Source organism: Cyphomyrmex costatus, unplaced genomic scaffold, assembly GCF_001594065.2.
Source record: "Cyphomyrmex costatus isolate MS0001 unplaced genomic scaffold, Ccosl1.0 scaffold172, whole genome shotgun sequence".
NCBI classification, from domain to species: Eukaryota; Metazoa; Arthropoda; class Insecta; order Hymenoptera; family Formicidae; genus Cyphomyrmex; species Cyphomyrmex costatus.
In genome coordinates this window covers 38,620-59,924 of record NW_017275737.1, presented here as the reverse complement: position 1 = coordinate 59,924, position 21,305 = coordinate 38,620, and the positions used below count along the sequence as shown (strand labels likewise).

General features: G+C 29.8%; 2 protein-coding genes across 5 annotated transcripts; both read right to left on the bottom strand.

Annotated features, from left to right (window-relative positions):
- Positions 1-396: 396 nt before the first annotated feature.
- LOC108771998 (glycine receptor subunit alpha-2) lies at positions 397-10,102 on the bottom strand. Of its 4 annotated transcripts, none has more exons than XM_018537427.1 (9): positions 9,918-10,102; positions 4,289-4,472; positions 3,951-4,180; positions 2,798-2,880; positions 2,149-2,304; positions 1,686-1,841; positions 1,413-1,578; positions 1,129-1,318; positions 397-916 (listed from the first exon to the last, which is right to left on the bottom strand). In XM_018537427.1, exons 1-9 carry the CDS (start codon positions 9,998-10,000, stop codon positions 653-655), a joined length of 1,512 nt encoding a protein of 503 aa, XP_018392929.1. In that variant the 5' UTR covers positions 10,001-10,102; the 3' UTR covers positions 397-652. The 4 variants fall into 4 exon arrangements, with proteins under 4 accessions (XP_018392929.1, XP_018392930.1, XP_018392931.1 ...); XM_018537428.1 differs by having other exon boundaries at positions 9,889-9,994; XM_018537429.1 differs by lacking the exon at positions 9,918-10,102 and adding an exon at positions 7,627-7,816.
- A 1,229-nt stretch (positions 10,103-11,331) lies between these two features.
- LOC108772004 (transducin beta-like protein 3) lies at positions 11,332-20,315 on the bottom strand. The gene is made up of 15 exons (XM_018537441.1): positions 20,247-20,315; positions 20,061-20,112; positions 19,416-19,623; positions 19,156-19,330; positions 18,337-18,507; positions 18,064-18,239; positions 17,326-17,525; positions 17,058-17,261; positions 16,388-16,574; positions 15,809-15,930; positions 15,016-15,174; positions 14,772-14,937; positions 14,005-14,229; positions 13,487-13,614; positions 11,332-11,526 (listed from the first exon to the last, which is right to left on the bottom strand). Exons 1-15 carry the CDS (start codon positions 20,270-20,272, stop codon positions 11,332-11,334), a joined length of 2,394 nt encoding a protein of 797 aa, XP_018392943.1. The 5' UTR covers positions 20,273-20,315.
- Between the last annotated feature and the right edge of the window lie 990 nt (positions 20,316-21,305).

Sequence of the window (21,305 nt, the reverse complement as noted above, 5' to 3'; positions counted from 1 at the left end):
TTTTTAATATTCCAAAACCACCGACATCTCTACACTACTTTTCCTCAATCATCAAGGAAATTCCTAATTTCTGTTCTTAGTTATTTCCATTTCCACTATTTAGAAGAGATAGTAAATTGGCAGCTATATACCATTAAAACAAACAAGGGGTTCAAGGTCAAGGTTGAATCAATAGTTTCTATTAGTGTCGTTAAATTTTTATATCTCAAAGTTTTCCATTTTAATTATTGCCGTTTCAAGTTTCATTTGAAGAACGTATTCATAAACAATAAGTTAAACTCAATTGAACTTTGCTATGCTTAATGCTCTTAATTTCTTATGATTGATATTTCTTCCCTACTTCTAGTATTTGCTATTTAGTCACAAGTGTAGGAAATGAAATATACTACTAATAAATTCTGATTCTGCGTTATATTTCTGCTGATGTTCTGCCTACAAAATTTGTCTTACAAAATCTGTTGTTGACAAATTCGTCTGTCTGGGCTAAGTCCCAAAATACAGTAGGTATATCTTAAACTGTAAGAAATTAACCAATCATACTCGATCATTTTCTTCATATGTGACTGACTGATTAATATCTTACGGGTTAGATTGTGTTTCGAGACTTAAAATGAGGAGATTCGATTAAAATTGATCATTGCATAGTGTAATTTCAGATCCATATAAAAGACCAATAGAGAATATTGAATATGATAAATGATACAGGGAATACTATCCTACTGCGTTTATCGATCCATTGAGCGATCTCCTGAGGTGTCATTGTTGTAAAATTGTGTAACTTGGCTAGAGTTGGCCTGCGTGTAAATGATTTAGCTGGCGGGGTGCTATCGATGGTTGTGATACTACCAACGGAATAATCTGCATCTTTATCTTCTTCTATTCTTACTGATGGAATATTGAGCGTGCTCGGAAAACTCTGGAACAACGAAAAGTGCGATCAATATTCTGTGATTCAAAATAAATACTTATTTTTGCATGAATATATTCCTGAGCACATTCTGAAATTCGTTCCTTCAGCAAAAGTTTGTCCAGGGCTTAATTTTGCACTATGCGAAAAAAAGGCATATTCTCTCATTATACTCACTTTAATTATGTGAGCTTTAAATGCTTAATTAATCAGTGACTTACGTGTACAGTAAGATAATTCTGACTTGAGAAATCTTGTTCGTTGTTCGTATTCGCGTTATCTAACGACGACCATGATCGGGATCGTTCCAAACCGGTTGTGTTCTTCTGAAATTGTTTCCTTGCTAATCGTGGCGTCAGGGTTGATTTAAGAATGTATTTACTGTTAACTTTTTTCAACGGTACGTTTTTTCTGTGCAAATATAATACATTTTCCTTAAATAATTTATATCGAATGATAAACAAAACGTGCGTAAATATTGCATTTCGACGAAAATGTTACGTACTTCCTCCTGTATATGGTGTTGACAAAGGCAAATTCGACCATTGCGGCAAACAAAAATATCGTACAACCTAAAAACCAAATTTCGCTCGCTTTTATATAAGAGACCTTCGGTAACGAATTTTCAACTTTCGATGCGAGTGTCATAAATGCTAAAATAGTATTTGTGCCTGAAAACATAAATTTCATGCAAGTACATATACATATACATATGTATAACATATATATAACATGTATTATTATTTAATATTAACAAAAACATACAAATATATTTTACCTAAAACTATCCGTGGTGCGCTCGCATCTTGGTGTAACCAAAAAGACACCCATGAAATCACAACAATCAATATAGACGGTACGTAATAATCCATCATAAAGAATCCCATTTCACGGGCTAGTTTAAATGTGATATTTATCGAACTGAAATTGCCAGCTGCAACCATTTATTTTATAATGACAATTACATTCAATACTATTTTTATTTTTTTATTACATTCAACAGCATTTTTATTTCTTTATTAGATCAAATGTTAAAGGGATCCTAAAATCCTCGAGTTGTCTGTTATATTATTTTTCAAATAAGAATTTTTTTTATTTTTTTAATATCTTTATACATCTACAGCAATATTGCTGCAATTTTTGTAATATTATACACTATTAAAATATTGCTACAATATTTCGTGCTGCAGAGGGTTGGTAAAACATACTTTTCCCTTAAATATATATCAATTGTACTTTACCAAAATGCCCATAGTGATATTGTGATGAGGTATAAGATATCCCGGAGCGATTCACCCACGTGTCCATGAGTTTGTATTCCGTCAGATATAAATCGTCCGCGATGACAATTGGATTTTCTTCCCAATCTAGCACCATTTCGTTCACATTGTGAGTCCCTTTAGAAAAAAACATTTGTTCTGTTCGTGTTTCTTTACATTTTTCTTAGTCAAGTTAATTTTTATTAACATTTTCATCGTTCAGGTTCTTCATATTTTTACATATTTTACATTATATTAGGTGTAGTAAAAAGATATCCATTATTTTTCCAATAGATTGCTAAAGCCAATATATAGTTATAGTATGTGATTTATTTCATACTTATATAGTGAGAAAATTGTATACCAAAAAAAATATATATTACATTATGACATATAATGAATTGAGACAATAAATAATAAAATTAAATAATATATTATTCAAATAATGATATAAATAAAACAATTTAACAATCATTGTACAATAATTATTATCAATAATTATTAATAATAAGCGCAACAATCTCTAAGAGAATAGATCAATAGGTCTGAATAATATGAATGCATAGAAGTTTTTTCTTTGTTCGGTCTAATTATAAGTTGAATTTTGGTACTTAATAAATTGATAATTTACAGCTTTCAAACACCAATGGACATTCTTGTACGTCGAATGGAAACTTCTCTAATCGTAGGCCGCAGTTGAGGGTAACTACCAATCTGAAATTTAAATGAACATTAAATAATTGATCTATTGTTAACCAGTTATGTTGAAAATTAATATACAAAGCAAAATATGAAAAAATTGGAATAAAAATTCATCAAATACATGTATTTCTTACCCAGGATTGGAATCGTTACTTCATAAAAGTAACCGTTACTTCTTATAAAAAAGTTACTGTACTAATTTGTTTACAAAAATTATTTGTTACTAATTTTAAAAAATAATGCGTTACAATTATCGTTATTTTAAAGTAATGGTGATGATAACGCATGATTTTTTAAAGTAACGAGTAATTTTTTAAAGTAAATTAATAACAGTAATTTTTTTTAAAAAAGTAAGGGACAAATCATTACTTTTTTGATATGTTACTTTTTGTAATGTTAAAATAGGATATTACATTAAAAAATTACGTTATTTAATGATCAATATTTTATAATAGTAAAAATTAATAGTAAAACTTTAAATTTTAAACTAGTCTTATATATAGCATACATTTCTTTATGTTCAATTTATGTCTAATAAATTTTTTTTATATATGTTTATTTTTAGAAAAGCAAATTGTAATTTACACAAACGCAAATTTTATTAAAAATTTTTATAAAATACTGTTGTTTCAAAACATTATAATGACATTATTAAGAGTGCACTCTAATATTTACTGCTAATATTGAAAATTTATAGTTCACGTTACATATACATACATATGTATTATACATATAATTGTATACATACATATATATATATATATATATATATACTACAGATTTTCGGTACAGGCAACTATCAGAATGCAGTCTAATAAGAAAATATAAAGTACGAAATGTTTTTTGATGTTTACATTTCTATTCAAATTAAAAATAAGGCAATCTATTGAATAAAAATAATAAGGAATTAAAGTAATATGATGAAAGTAACGGCTTAAAGTAACGGTAAATTTGTTACCGTTGGCGGTAATGTTGTTGCTCTAACAATATAACGAAAATGAAATATTTGCGTTACAAATATAACGCGTTACTTACCAATCCTGCTCTTACCGCACAATTCTTCGAGATTAAATATTAAATACCTAGTGTTTAATATGACCATGCCGTAAGAGCTGATAGAGATAAGTAGGTCTTTGACGCCATTTCCCATTACCGCCGAGGTACGCTCGTTCGCAACGTACACGGTAGGCGTCCAAATTAATTTATGAGTGTTCTGGCCGCCGTATATTTGAGTCAAATAAGGAGCTATGTCGGTGAATTTAAGCCGTTTATCCAAATATCGAAACTGCAGCATTAAATGCACATCAAATTGCTGCAATATAACGTTTATTTCTTTTCTATTAATGTCCCTCGACGATGCTTATGTACTAATGCATTACCTGTAAAACATAACTAGGTATAAGTAAAATTATGCAGGTACCAGAGTTTTGGCCATGTTGGATTTTATTGTGTAGATAAAAGCTCTGGTGTAAATTCTAATCGGATCGGTCTCATTATTTACTCCGGGCGGCCTAACCATCTTATCGTAACGGCAGTCATTTGCCAGTTCTTGCAGAAGTTCCGTTTGCGTCAAGGAAGTACCAAATGATGGGCAATTTCCTGATCTACATGCAATAAATATATTGAATTCGTTTCAATCATAAGATATTAATTCTGTTTTATTTATATAAATGTAAACACTATGTTAAGTGACGATTAGAGCATTAACTTTAATAATGTTACGTAATTTTTAAATTTGTTTTTTATTATAAATAAATAAAATATAATTTATATAATAGAAACAGAAAACATGCGTTTTAATATACTTCTCAAAGAAAAATTATTGTGCCAAATTATAAAATCTAAGCGTTACTGTTTTCATACCAAATTAAGAAGTAAAACTCTAGATCTCACGTGGTATTATTTTTTTGGTGAACCTTTATGCTATCTTGACTTTGATACATGTATAAAGGTGAGGATACTAATCAACTTATATTTTACGTGTATCCCGTAAACGAGAGTAGATTGAAATCGATTAATGAATTCGGATAAGTAAATGCATTTGCAATGTTGAAATGAATCCTTTTCAATCCTAATGCATTTTTATTCATTTAGGAATTGAACATTTCTCAAAATTGTATTAAACATGAAAAAAAAAAAATATATATATATAAGATAATTATCTTTCTTTTTAGAACTTCTTTTTTTGTAGAGCTGCGTAATTTGACGCTGATAGAAAAGGAGTGTAGTTTTATAAAAAAAAAAAAAACTTAAATGCAATAGACAATTTATACCAACGCACGTCACACAGCTGACACGCCTAGTTTTGAAAAAGCGGCTCGAATTAATATTCTAGACCTCGTTTCTTCGCGCGTGTTGTCTCCAAGGTATGTATATTCATTATCTCTTTGTATCGATGTGAATGACGTATCTACAAAGATGACACCGGGAATGTAGATAATCGTATATTGAAACTAATTCTTCTACTACACTATTGACGGCACATGTCTTTCGTGACAATTGAAAATTCATACTCCTATCACGAGTTAATTAATTATAAATATAATTTTCAGGTCTCGGAAGGTCGATTGTCAAACTTTGAGATAATTGTTCGCGACAAAGTGTTATTATGTTACGTTCCACATGAAACGAGTAGCTATTATATATCTTGTGGAAAGTAATTTGGTTGTATTGAACGCACATACTTTATTTGTAGAAAAAATCCACAAAAGAGTGCCGCGCCGCCGACTATGTATTAAGTTCTTATCTTGTAGCATCTGTATGTTACTTGAATTTACAACGTCGCATATCCTCGTCAAATATTTTGTTAATATAAGATATCACCATATTTACATATTCTCATGGAATTGTGTGTACCAATTGAGGCTAAGATTAAGCTTCTGTGACGTATTATATGACATGCAAAACGGAAGACTGCTCTGCTCAATATATAAATATTTCTATAATTACTCATCCAGATAACACAAAATTTAAAATCGGGACATAAAATATATTTAACATCTTATTTAGACGGTTCTCGTAGAAACACCTTTATAAAACATCTTTTATATATAAACTTCTTTAAGACGATCTTAAAATCGTCTATTTTACCGACTAAATGCAATAGTTTTTATGTAACAATTACGTTTTTTTCTTTCTTTACAAATTAAAAAATTTTTTTCCAGAATTGAAGTGTACGAATTAATTAATATACGTCTGTGTGAGGTTGAGTTTATATGTACTTATACCGAGAACGGATAAAATTTTTTTAATTGAGATCTTTATCATATTTCTCAGTCCAATAAGGCATCCAGAATTGTCAACATCGTGACAATATTTGCTTGATACAAAAGCTTCGCAATCTTTATTTACGAAGTTGTGGTCCACAGACCAGTAATTTACATGAACAACAAGTTCTTAAAATTAGACTTATTGTTAGACACTTATATTAACTGCTAGAAAATTGTTATACAAATTTATGCGTATGTGTGCGTGCGATATTGATGTAGTAGTATGAATTAAGTGATATGTCAATAACACGTAATTTGTATTGTATAAGTTCTATTGAGTCGATAAAAACAGACGACTTTAAAGTTCCCCCCTTAAGGACGTTCTCCGGCTGCAGCTGTGCTCAACCTAAAGTTTATTCGCGTCCACGTAATCGCCTCTACACACAGAAAGTAACAGTTGACTACCACTCCGCTCTTTCTCTTATTTCGTTGTTTCCCTCTCGCTTTCGCTATTGCCGCCGGTCGAAAACATAGCGGAGCTGCTTACTTTGCTAAATGGTTTCTTAAAAATGAATACCGGAAGACATATTCAGGAAAATTTCATATTATTCCTTGTAATATCAAGTTTTATGTCTCTTTGTTTCAAAAAATTCTAAAGAAAACTTTTTTTACGGTGAATAAAAAACCACTTTCGAATAAGCTTTAGATAGGGATTCTACGTTAAACGTTTCAACTTTGAAGTGGAATATATCTCGATTTTTAATCCCGTAACGAGTACTGAGATTCAAAGCATATGTTCAGAACACTAAAACAAGCTTTTTCTGTAAGTTTCAGAAAAATCTAAAGAAAATGGATTTTTCGGAGAACGTCCTTAAGAGAATGCTAAAGTAACAGCCGAATTTGATCGATGTCGCGCGCACGATAGTATAAACACACTTTTGTAATTCCAAATTATATAAAAATGTCGAGAACGGTGATATCTTTAATTGAGAGAATGAAAGAGTTACTATTCCGTTACTTTCTATAGTAATAATTTGATAATAATGGCGTTAAATTTTTTTACGACTAATAACTAACTAAATTGAGATTGCGCTAAAGTTGGGAAAGTTACTTGTCAAAAACAACTTGTATTATTACGCGTTTATTTACTGAAAAAAAGTAATTTATAACAAGTAATCAGTAGTATTACTTCGTTACAAGTAACAACTAAAAAGTAACGAGTGACTTTTCTAATTTATCACAAATTGTTAACAATCGAGTAACTTTCCAACTGTCATTGTTACAGTCATAAAAAAATCGTTATTGTCCAGTCGTTATTATAACAGAGTGTCACGATTGATAAGAAAAGTAATGACGTTACAAGTTACTTCTACTCCTTGCTTTATATTTTAATTCACTTTTTACGTTATTGTTCTGTCTTACTTGAATGTATACATCTATCTTTATCTACTATATTGCAGCGTCTCTTGCAAAATCTGGTACCTTCTGCTAGGTACAATAACTGCTCTGTTTACCATTCTAAATTTTCACTAAGAATACGTATACATACATGTAATTTGCAGTTGAATATAAGTCTTTTTTTTAAGCTTTCAGTGTCTACTTTCATAAACTGATCATTGTTTGTTCACGTAATTCGACGGGTGAAGCAATGCCATTTTATCCATACGAGTGATAGAACTTTTATATTAAAGAAACATCTATATTAGGTGACAGCTCTATGAATTGTAAATTGTAAATTTTAATTTTTTTTCGATTTTAGTATAATGTCAATCTAATTTTGCATCTACTTCAATCCTGTAAAAGAGTACTTTTTATTAGTAAATTAGGAGATTTTTATACGTTTGTAATATATCAATAATTTCATCACTCCAACATTTCTTTACAATGAGTCGGTCTTAGTCCGGATCTACAATAGATGTTTCAAGCCTTAAGCCGTAAGAAATTGACCAATTACAGTCGAATACGAGAAGACTATGATTTGTGCATTTCTTATGGCTTAAAGCTTAAAATCCTATTGTAGATCCGGTCGTTCTATATATATATTGCAGTTATTTTTAATTTTAATTGTTGAAAATAACTATGAAAATTACAATAATTATTTCAATTTAATTAAATATTTTTAAATAAAACTTTTTTTTAAATAAAACAATTTTTTAAATAAAACTTTCAATTAATTTAACTTCTAATTTAGCTTTTAGTTTGGTAACTTTTAACGTACAGCGCTCTATTCCTTATCAAAAACTGAGTCTAAAACTTATGAATCATTTTGCAATTTTCGCAATAATTAAGAAGATATTAGTTTCTAAAGATTGTCAAATAAACGGGTAAAACAGACAAATAAAATAATTTAAAACATTTTTTAGTATTCTTTATGAAATATCTGAAAGATAAAAGTTCTTAAAAATTTTTTGAAGTTGTTTTATTTATCGATTTAAGACATTCTATTTGTAGGATAACTAAAAAAATTGCAAATATTGTAAAATGATTCATGAGTTTTAAACTCAGTTTTAATCAGGAATAGCTATGTAATCCATGAGTGCTTTTTAAGGTACACCTTGTATATATAAACATATATTCTGTATTCCGTGTTTCTTAATTAATATATGTTTTGTTTGAGTTGTTATTCAATGGTTTTACTTATAATGCTAATTGATAATTAAGACATTAAAATAAGCATTGAATTAATATTTAAACGTATATGTCAATGATAATCAAACGTAAGTGTGTGCGTGTTTACGCGCGCGTGCGTGTATTGGCACCCGCATGCGCGCACGATAGAATGGCGAAAATTAAATTTGAATACTATTATTTTAACAGGTGTGAATTGAATTCGATGCTTGTTTATCATCGAAATAAGACATGAGACTGATGATTCTCGTGAGCATACGAAAACGAACAATAGTCTGTTGCGAGCATTTCATTAAAATGGCTTTTGTTAAAGCTTGTCGCTTTTTGTTTCGTTGCTGGAAAAAAGCAACCGACAATTTTTGCATCGTACAAAGAAACGCTTTTCGCTTAAAGATATAATTTACGGTATTACTTCAATTCGTTAACTGGCTGATCGATTGCATTTACGAGAAGGTCAAATGTTATGCACTGATAATTGTTTGAAAGCAGCTATAAAATTTTGCAAGGTTAAAAACAATATTTAAGCGAATTTTATCTCTCGATGCTGCGTTTCCTTACATCAGACGCGCAAACGTATACGCCTAGCTTATGTAAAAAGATATATTATTTGCAAACGAGAAACAAGGATAAAGATCGAACATGTTGGCATTAACACATTTCCATTTTTTCTTTGTTTTGATGCAATATTTTTCAACGTGGAAGGATAACGACGAAAGCAACGACATGCGCGGTTTTATGAAATTTATGGAAATATACATCTCGTAAAAACCATCAATACTTGATGTTGAGAAAACCGCTCCGTCTTGTCTTTCGAGGAAAAAAACAAGTTTTAAATATTCATTAAAATTTTGTTAAATTATAAACCGTGAAAATTTAAACAAACAGACCTTTATTAAAAAAATTAAAGATAAAACGTCTCGTAAACATTTTTATATCTAAATCTAAATTACATGCAATACTGGAATTTGCATTTTATAGAATATAATATCATGTTTATTATATATATGTATAAAATAATTTTATAATGTAAGATATTGAGATATACAGGTACGCATTTATACAGTACTTATTTTTTTTTTATTCTGTTTGAAAGAAATTGTGTATTGTTGCGAATCACGCGCTTGTCTATTGATTGCGTTAATTTTATATATTTCTTTATGCTTTTTTCTTTCTTTTTCCATACCATTAGTAATCGAATTAATTGCAGCTTACACTTTGATTGCGTCCGTGAATAACAATACTCCTAATAGATAAACGAAGAGTATTTGGACGAAGACTCTTTCTTCGAGAATCATTCTTAAGTACTATCTTTTCTTCACTTAACAGCACCACTAATAGATTCCGACTGATCTTTCCTTGTAATCCGTCAGTGTGGTTGGGCGAGCAAATTTACTGAAAACCAGATAGTCAGACCAAAGCTCGCTCCCACTCTCATGGTGCTTCAGACCTGCTTGAACTCATACATGCACACATACATGTAATACACACACATACACATATATATATATATATATATTCTCGTATAGCAACCTATGACATCAATGCACACATTCATTATATGTCTAAGACTTACAATGTAGATTCGCGCGCTTATCCATAATCGTCTAATGTGCACGCAATTCAATGCTTGATTTAATATCAGATTGTGGTTTAATTGGCTAATTTCTCGGAATTCATCATGTATAATCGTTTACTTGCGTTGTGAAAAGATGATGAAAAATTCCATACAACGGTCCATGATTCATCAGTGTAATGAAATTTCTCTCTTATCTCCGTGAATACCTCGTGAATTTAAATTTTATCGCTGTATGATTACGCATATAGATATATTCTCGTTCATTTAGTATTATCATGTTATTGCGCGAGTTACCGTAAAACCGAAATCTATTAAAAAATTACTTAGTGTAAAACATAAATAATGATTTAGATATATACGTGTATATATACATTCGCGCACATACAAGGCAACCTACGCAAAGTGTTACAAGCTATTATCTTTGAAAGTATGTTAAATGAAAAATATGTTTAGACAAAAATTTTGCCACTTTGAGGAAGACATGAGATGGAATTATTGATTTGACTTTGAGTGGTGTTGTCAAGGTAAGAACAATTAAAATTTTTTAAATTAGAACTTCTCACTTTTCATTGCATATTCTTGTAACCACATTATTAAGATCATGACCCTAAAGAACATTCAAGAGGTTTCAGCCATTGTTTGGAGACCTTGAATAATGTAAACGCCGGCAATACTGTAACTTTCAAGCCTTATAATTCAAAAAGTACTTCATGAAAAAATATTGTTTTGGAAAGCGAGGTATGCTACAAGAATATGTAATAAAAAATGAGAAAAGAGAATTTCGTTTAAAAATATTAAAGTGACTTTGTCCTGGTCAAACCAATGATACCATTGTCCCCCTCGAAATCACAAAACTTTTGTCTAAACACATTTTTTATTTGATATATACTTACAGAGATAATAAAGTTTGTAACACTTTACATGGACCACTCTGTATATATCTTTTATAAAAATCAAAAATATAAAAAATAAAATTTGTACAACTTTTTTATACACTTATATATTATATATACGTAAAATACATATGTATGTACTATTTACATGTGTAATTTATTTAGAGCCAGTTGATATATCAGGTTTCATACGATTAAAAGTATATGTTAATAGATATAGATCCTGCAAAAGTTTTGTCAATCTTTTAAAATGTCTGTCGGTATAAGGTAACATAACTTCTAGAGTAGAAGATAAATTTGACGTCTGCAGTTCCTTCATTCCGATCTCTGTTATTAAAGTATTTATAATTACCTAGAAATAACAAAAAAATTAAGAGAGTTAGAGATAACTTAGAGTAAAAAATAAAAAGTATTCAGAGATATTATATGCATTAAAAAAAAATGTTTTCTTTAATAGATAGGAAATTTTATTTTTAACATAAAAAAATTTAATCAAATTATTCAATTTTTATTATAAAGAGTCTCTAACATTTGTTTGTATCCTCCATATTTCCAAAACAGTTGAAAATGTGAAAAAATGTTGGAGCACGTGTTCCTTTATTTTTTCTTTAAAGAGCAATTACTTGATTTTAATTATTAATAATAGAACTTCTAAGCTTTATCTCTTACTGAAAAAGTAAAAGAACTTAGATACTGAGTAACTTTAACAAACTTTACATACAAGATGTCTTTAAGATCAGGTCAAGGTTACATAAAATGTTTTAAACTGAACCCTTATTTTTTTATTGCATATTCCTGTAGCTTATTTTAAAACGTTATAATAAAGTAGTTTTTCATTAAATAAGTTTCAAGTTAGGAAGTTGGAAAGTTACAGTACTGCCGACATTTATATTATCCAAGGTGTCTAACTGATGGCTAAAACCTTTCAAATGTTGTTTAGGGTCATGATCTTGATAATATTTATCAAGATCAATGTCTCTAGAGGTTATTTATTTTATTTTCATTTTACGCTAAAAATAAAATGATAGTTTCAAACACATGAAATGATGATTTCAAACATATCCGCTCGTTATTATAACGTTCACCAAAGAACATGACTGCTTATTCGAAACGACGCGCTCGAATTCCGAGCTTTCTCATCATTTCGTTTCTGATTGGCAGAAGTGATGAGATTTTCCGCTATAGAAAATTTTTAACGTAAAAAACATTTTTAATATAAGAGATAAATGAAAATAAGAAGAACAATCTCTAAAGACTTTGATCTTGACATATGTTATCAAGATCATGACCCTGAACAATATTTAAAAGATTATAGCCGTCAGTCGAACACCTTGAAACGCCGGGCAGTTATGTAATTTTCAAATATCATAACTTGAAATTTACTTAACAAAAAAACACTTTATTATCGTGTCATGAAAAATTCTTAAAATATAATAATAAGCTATAAGACTATGGAATAAAAAATTGGGATTTCCATTAAAAAAATTTACGTAATCTTGATTTTCTCAAAATCAACCGAGATCACCATTTTGTTTTCCCATTAAAATCATAACATTTTTATCCGAAATTTTTTTAATTTCTTCTTTTCGTGATATTCGCGTGTATTGATTGAAATAGTCTACCCCGTACATTAATCTATTTTTTTAATTCATGTAATTTTTTAGCTTTTCGAACAAGAATATCTCCTTAAATTCGATCAAGAGTGTCGTGTAACCGTAATCAATATTTATACTAATTTAAAAAATGATAAACATGAGACAATTATCTAATTATATTATATTAATATAAAATATTTCATTTGTGCACTTTTTTAAAGAGACACCTAATAATAATTAGATCTTTCATATACTGTATCTGTATGTATATAAGATAATTTTTTTAAAATGTATCTATAAGTAACTAGGTAATTTTCCCGTGCAGTATCTATACTTAGGTATCTTTCAAATGGTACTACTAATAACACTACTTAATAACACTATTTAAAAAAACATTTTAAATAAAACTAATATAAAAATTTTGAATTTATATATGCTCTAAAATTTCTCTTTCAATAAAATCTTTATTTTAATTTAAATGAATCACTTACTCTCTATGTATTATTAAAAAATTTTTAATTGTCGCCTACTAACCTTTTTCAAAAGACTACGGAAAATTATTTGATAAAACAGTTAATCTCTCAAAATAAACGTGTTTTAACATTTTCTCATATTTTCAGTTGTTGAATAATATACAAGATGAAAATATATTTTAGAGATGTATTATTATCAAAATTGTTCAATTTCCAAACAATAAATTATTAAATTTTATATTACTTGAGCAGCATGCGAGCTTCGGCTGTTCATGTTCCATGTAACTGCACACTTGAGTAACGTTTCCTTCTGAACTGGTTTTAATTCCTTTATTATTTCCGTAAACTTGTTATTTGCTTTCTTCAATATAGCTGTTACAAAAAATCTTATAATAATCTTATAAACTAGTTGAATACACATGCGTATCATAGCGAATTCAGCACACATGCACTAACTCTGCTCTAGTGCTGCCCTGATATGATAAGAATACAGAATCACTTTGGTGTTATACTAAAGGTGCACTATTAGAAACGTCAGCGCAATATCTTTTGAACTAGTTCAATTTATTCGGTTAGTTCAAATATAATTCAATACACTGGATCAGTTTTCATTTGTCGAATACGACAATCTGAACGCACTGATACAGTGCGCACAGAATAAATGTGTGGTATCGAAAAAGTTCACACTTAGTGTGTACTAGTGCAATCTGCCGAATCCGCTAACAGTATTACATTAGATACAATAAGATCAATGCAAAATACCTTCTGTGATCTTGAGCACTTGTAATGGTCGCTCTAGTTTCAGAGCCAATTGTAATGCAGCCTGCAGTTCTTCAGCTTTAAGTAAATTGGCCAACTTTTGCTCTTCGAGCACAAGTTGTGCTTTTTCCGATGCGGCTTGCGCTTTTTTTTCTTCGGTCACGTCTTTCCAAATAACCAATAATGAATCGCTACCTCCACTGATAATATGTTTTTGATCCTTTGTAACTACATAAACAATATATACACATAAAGATTAAAAACGTATATGATATACAGCGAATGGACAAAATATAAAGTTAAAAAATACACTTGTTTTATTAATAAAAGGTTGGCCTATAATTTATTCTTAATACAAATTTTTACTCCTTATTGGAATAGTCATGCACTACTTGAATAGTAATTAACAAAATATTATATTATTCTTTTAATAAAATATCTTTTAATTGCTTACACAGGATAGAGCACCTAAAATCTTGCACACTTCAAAACACTTCTAATAATACTTGTTATACGTTGTACGAAAAATTGTTAGGTATATATAAAAATTATGACTTCGAGGGAGTTATTATATAGTGTATAAGAGTGAAAACATTTCAGAGATTTCAAGGTCAACTTCGTTTAAAATGTTTATTCGTGCCGCACGTTAAAAAAAATTAAAAAATTAAATTTTGCATACAAATGTATGATTATCTATAAAATATGTAAATAACAAGGAGCTTGGAAGCGGAGCAAATTAACATCTCATATTTTTACTTAAACAGACTCACCTGCAAGCGTCCAAACGTGACTTTCGTGTTGGTACAAAGTAGACATACATTCGGACGTACTAATATTCCATAATTTCAGAAGACCGTCTCCTCCCGACGTAATTAATTGCTTACCGCGTGATAAAAATTCTGCTCTTAAGACGGAAGATTCGTGTCCTTCAAACGTCTATGACAAGAAGAAAAGTAATTAGATTAAACTTAGATTTATAAATATTAAAAAAAAAGACAAATTATTTTCTTTTACCTTTAGACAATTAAGCTCTGCTACAGACCATATTTTCATAGTACAGTCAGCGGACGTTGTTAAGAGTATTTGATCACTCGGCGAAAATCGAACACACCATACACCTCTTCGGTGACCATGAAGAACACCAAGTAATTGTAAATTCTCAGCAGACCATAACTACAAACAATAATTATAATTTTTACAAGCTAACATAATTTTAGAGTTATTCATGCACATGTGTAAGATAAATTTGATTCATGCAATTACTGAAAAGAAATTTTTGTATCTGTAACTATAATTGCATGTTAATATAGTTATAACTATTACTGCTATAATAATAATAATTATATGTACAGTTCTGTTAATAAATATATATATTATTTATTTATTTATTTATTGAATAGAACTTAAATATAGTAATTATTACTAACATTAGAACAATAATAATGATGATTGTAGTAACATGTAATTATAAGTATCAAAAATTTATCTCTTACAAGTAAACCTAAGGAGGTGTCACTCACCAATTTTAATGAAACTGCAAATTTGTAGAAATATGAAAAATATTTAACATGTATTTTTTTCATCGACAAAGATTCACTGTAAAGGGTGAAACCTACTCCTTAAAGGTAAGGAGTAGATTTAACATATTAGGTGAAATAAGTTGAAAATTTTAAAAAGTAAAATGTGTTAGGTGGTTTTTGGCCGTCAAATATTTTCCTAGTTCTACAAATTTGCAAAGTTTCATTAAAATCGGTGAGTGACGCCTCCGTAGGTTTCCTTATTAGTGATGATATATCTACATATATACCTTAGCAGTTTTATCTTGCGACGCTGTAGCAATCAGTTTGTCATTTGGTGAAATGGTTACACAGTTTATATCTTTTTGATGTGCTAATATTGTATGTCTTACATTTAATGATAAAGCTTGATCTGTAAGCGAAAAAGATCATATATACCTATATGCAATCTATATACATATTTTATGTGTGCGTGTGTGTGTGCGCGCGCGCGCGCGTGTGTGTGTGTGTGTGTAGATTGCATATTAAAAATATTCGAAAGTTGAAAATAAAAGTCAACATAGGTTATATTATTATTTTATTATAATACTAAACTAGGATAACTTTTATTTATTCGAAGATTTTTATAGCATCAGAAGCATTTCTCAGAATGACTCCAATTAAAAAAAAAGTTATGTGAAACTTCAGCTCAATCGGATAAGAGGAAAATATCTTAAGTATCTTAAAATATTATTATATTTTTGTTTGAATGTATTCAATAACTTAAAAGATTCAACAAAAATCTATTCTTTCATGCTTTATCATAAAGTTTAGGGGTAATTTGAGGGCAGATTTTCCTTTTATCCTTTTATCTTATACTTTTTACTTACTATGTGATTCGAGACTGGGTAATTCCCACAGTTTCAGACATGAATCTTGAGCGACAGTAGTGAAAAATTGAGATGATGTTTGAGATATGGCAATAGAACTGATTGATGCTGTATGCCTAATGGCGTGTCCAATGCAAGACATCCTCATTGTGTCTTTATCCAGTAGCCATATGCGGACACTATTATCCTATAAATAATTATTTTATATATAACATAATGTCAATTTTTTTTGTATTATTATATAGGGTGCCCTATTTTAATTTATCCAGGCAAGTACTTTGAAAAATATGGAAAATACGGAAAATTTTAGATAAAAGTAAACAAATTTCGTGAGGGATGTATTTTGATCATATGGTTTTTTTTTAAGTAGAGATGTTAAAAAGACACAAAGATCACTTCCACTTTTTAAAATAGAATTATGATTTTTCTCTTTCCAAGCAATTGAAAGCGCGGAAAAAATGAAGAATAAGGTTTTGCACAATGGTGAAAATATTAAGAATAGGAATAAATATTAAGATTTCTATTAGAAAACCCAATGTAAAAAATTAATTGAAGTTGAAGGTTGTAAGTAAAATAAGTATAAAATAAATTGTGATCTGTTTTAAGAACAATAAACTAATGTAATTCATTTTATATAATATATTATTATATATTATTAAGATATAAATACCTTGGCTGAAGATGCAAGCAGATTTACATTTGCCAAAGTTGTAGCGAGAGCCAAAACGCTATCAGTATGACCACACAATAATTGACAATTCATAGAAGCAATTTCATAAAGTTTTATATCACAACTATTGGTCGCGAGTGCGATATGAGTGTCATTATCTCCAAGATACGCAACGTCTAGAATTTCATCGCTATAACCTACCAACTTTTGTAATTTAAAATTAGTATATATATATATAATTTCAGACTTTTATACTAATATATCAAACCTGCTTTTTGCATTCAAATAACTCCAACGAATGAATAATTATGTTGTGATCGACAGATACTACTGCAAAAATTTTATGGATGTTGCTGTAAAGTAAATGCGTAATTGATAAGTCTCCTTCTTCCTTAGCCGATGGTACTAAAGAATTGTCTTGCACATAAATCTGCTTGCCCGTTTTCATCTCCCAGATTTTAACGACACCTAAGAGAGAATATTTATATTAATCCTAAATGCATATTGGATTATTTATGTTATTAACGTTTCTTTTCCTTGAAATACTGGTAATACCTGACTAAACAAAGATTTATATTCTTTTTCTAAATAAATTTGGCATCTAAAGGACAAGCTGGATCTATATAGCACTCAGACCAAGGATTGCCAGTCACAAGACTAGAAACTAACTGTATTTTAATTATAATAGGCTGCAGAATGCAAGAAATTAGGTAAACTTTAATTTTTATGCGTTTTGCATATTGCGACCTGCGGTTTATTATAATAATCTGAAATATATTTCACTTGCGATCTGCATTCTGCGTGCTATGTAGTTCTAGTTTAATGCGTTACCGATTCTCATTTCTGCGTATTTAATTTTTCAACAAGAACGGTTTATTCATTGAAAATTTGCCTTAGGACACAAGAGATTCATCGTGTGTAGTAAAAGTTCTAAAAACCGTTGTGTGCATTAAAAGTTAAATTACACTATTCTCTTGTAGAACATAAACCAATTATATTAACATACCTTTTTCGCCAGCTGAAGCAACATATATACCATTGCTTTTATGTGATGTAATAAATACTGGAAGACATTTCGCGGATATCATAAAAGTTCCCTCAATTCCTTCATATACTGGTAAAATACGTATTGATGTCCCAGTGGATATATCCCACAAGATCAGTACTCTGTCTCTTCCCGAACTGTGCATATACATATTATATTACATTTACATTCTATCTATACTGTATTTTATATTTATATATCTTTAGAGCATTTTATATTTCATTTCTTTATTACCTAATTAAATAATTTTCATTTTCGTGAAAACTAAGAGATGTTATTTTACTAAAATGTCCAGAGAGAACAACTTTTTCTTGTCCAGTAGTGATATCCCAACCATAAATTTTTGTGTTGTCACCAGCTCCAAAAAGAAGTGATTTTTCACTATTTGAATAAAATTTTAATACGCTAAAAGAAAATAAAGATATCAATAGTAATTCAGAACAATATTTTCAGCTGTAATGATCTATTTTAAGGCAAGTACAAACAGAAAGGTATGAACTATTTATAAATAAAAATTTAATCAAATAAGATCAATTAAGACTTTATGGTCTGAATCTAAACTATTCGAAAATTTTAAATCTGAAAAATTTGAAAAAAACATACTGACAATCGTGTGTGTGTGTGTGTGTGTGTGTGTGCGCGCGCGCGCGTGCGCGCGTATACGTGTATAACATTACTTTCCGTTAATAAGCTTAAAATAGTATACTGTAATATAGTACAACCAATTATTGAAGTAAAAGATTTTACAAAATATGTATATTTTTTAAAATGTATTCTGTGAAATTATAAATTTGAACACATGAAAAAATAGTGTGTAATGTAATATTACAGAAGTTTGTAATATTATTACAATATTATTGTTATATTATATGATGTATAGGTTTAAATTGAAAAACATAGAAATGTATTTCATGCAAGTCCTATAAATAAATAAAAATGCATTCAGATTAAAAAGGATTTATTTAACATTCACAAATGCATATTTCTGAAAATCTGAATCCATTTCAATCCATTCTTGTTTATTAGAATACTATGTATACCATATATCAATACCTAACTACTCCCTGTATTCCTTTGAGATTATGTGTACATGCATGATGTTGTAAATTCCATAGTCTGACAGATCCATCACTTCCACCAGATGCCATTAAAGTACTATTACTCGAAAGAGTTATTTGCATTACAGGTCCTTTGTGAATTGATTTCCATAATTTTGTTAACTTATTAGCTATATCAAGCATAAATAAAAAAATATATAAATGTCAGATAAAAAAATATCAAAAACAATAAAAAATTAGAATTTGGACAATTACTTTTCCAATCCCATAATTTAAATAATCCACTCTTATGATGTGTGATCACACCTGTATCTTCATTACAAAGTGCAAAACAATTTATTGTATCCTCTATTTGATCAGCATCTGTTACACATAATGATGATATCACAGAGCCTTTGCTCATGGACAGTATGGACACAGTGCCTCCTTTCTGGCAAAATAAGTATTCAGCATTTGCATCCCACTGTAACAAAAGACCAGATGATCATGAATAGTTAGTAATGAAAAGTTTTAAATGTTAATCTAAGTTGATATAACTTTTGTCTTATTTAATATTTAAAAAAAGACAAAAAATACATATACATAGCAAAAATTTTATAAAAAGAAGAAAAACAACTATTAATACTGTTTCAGTATTTTCAAAACTCTTAATACGAGACTTAAGTGGCCAATTTGACAAACATATCCTACATACATACATTTTTTAAAATAACTTATGTAGTATAGAGAAGGTGGTATTATGGCACTCTTTACATTATATATATTAACTTGATTAATAATCAATACTTAAATTTAAAAATTAATATTTGCACTTGTTAAAGCACATTGTAGAATAATGATATAGAATCTATAAGTAATAATTAAAATAACAAATAAATTCTTAAGCCTTTAAAAACCTACTTGTATATTGCCACCAGTATAAAATGCTCCATGCCTACATTCCACCTCAAATCTGAAAATAATATGGGAGCAATTATCAAAACACAATTATTAAAAAGAAGATTAAAAAATAATTTATTGTGTGTACTTTTATATATACATATATATATTTATATATATGGCGAATCAGAATAAAATATCACTTACGCTTCTTTAAGGTTAGCTTTGCTCATCTTTCATTTGTAAGATATAAACTGAAGTTTCTCCCGTCGTGGGGGCTGTATGGCTTCGCGGCGAGACTTTCTTCCTTATTTTCTTTTTATTAATAGGTCCTCGTGTAGCGTCGAGTGGCTCACCGCTCTGTGCGATTGACTCGCGATTTGTAGACCCGAGTTCAATCCCACGTGCGCCTAAACGCGATTTTTCGCGTTTAATGAGCCAAAAAATGGCTCCATCTGGTGATCAAAAGATCTATGATCATCAGCGCCGTTCGGATTCCGCGTTAAACTGTAGGTCCTATACATCAGTATACATATCAGTAGATATTTGTCTCTAATATCTGACTGAGGTAGGATTCTGTGGACCAATCACCCACAAATCCGAAAAACAATCTGATTCGAGAAACGAATATAGGCCTCGGACAAAAGAGGTCTATAGACGTCCTATGCTCCACATAAGGAGATAAAAGGAGAGTCGTTATCGTAATAGGTCTTCGTGAATGAGATAAACGTGGCCAGACGCACTTTTGCACAGTCAAAGTCAGCATTAAAAATCTGTATAAGGACAAAAGTGTTTATTTCGTAGTCACCCACGTGTTCTAAACTCCCTAAATTGGCGATTCAAAGATTTTTCTGTGGTGCTCCTAGTGGCGATCGATAGAAGACATTGGGCGCGTTCAGCAGACTCAACTGTTGCGGAGCGGATCTGTGAGCGCTGGTGAGCGCTCGCTGCTATTGGATGATCTAAACGAATATACCAATGGGCGCGTTCAGCGAACGCAACAGTTGAGTGAACGCTCGCTGTTATTAGTATATTCTTTTAGATCAACCAATAGTAGCGAGCGCTCACAGATCTGCTCCGCAACCATGAAGGAAGATATAAGGAGACTCCACTCGGTCTCGCCAGTCTACAAGACATGAACCCATTTTAGGTTTCGAGTTCCGTTTCCGATTCTCGACACTCGCAGCGCTCGTGAATTTAGTAGTGCTGCGCATAATGAGTGCGAGTAAGAGAAATGATCAATCAGAAGCTGAACTCGAAACCTAA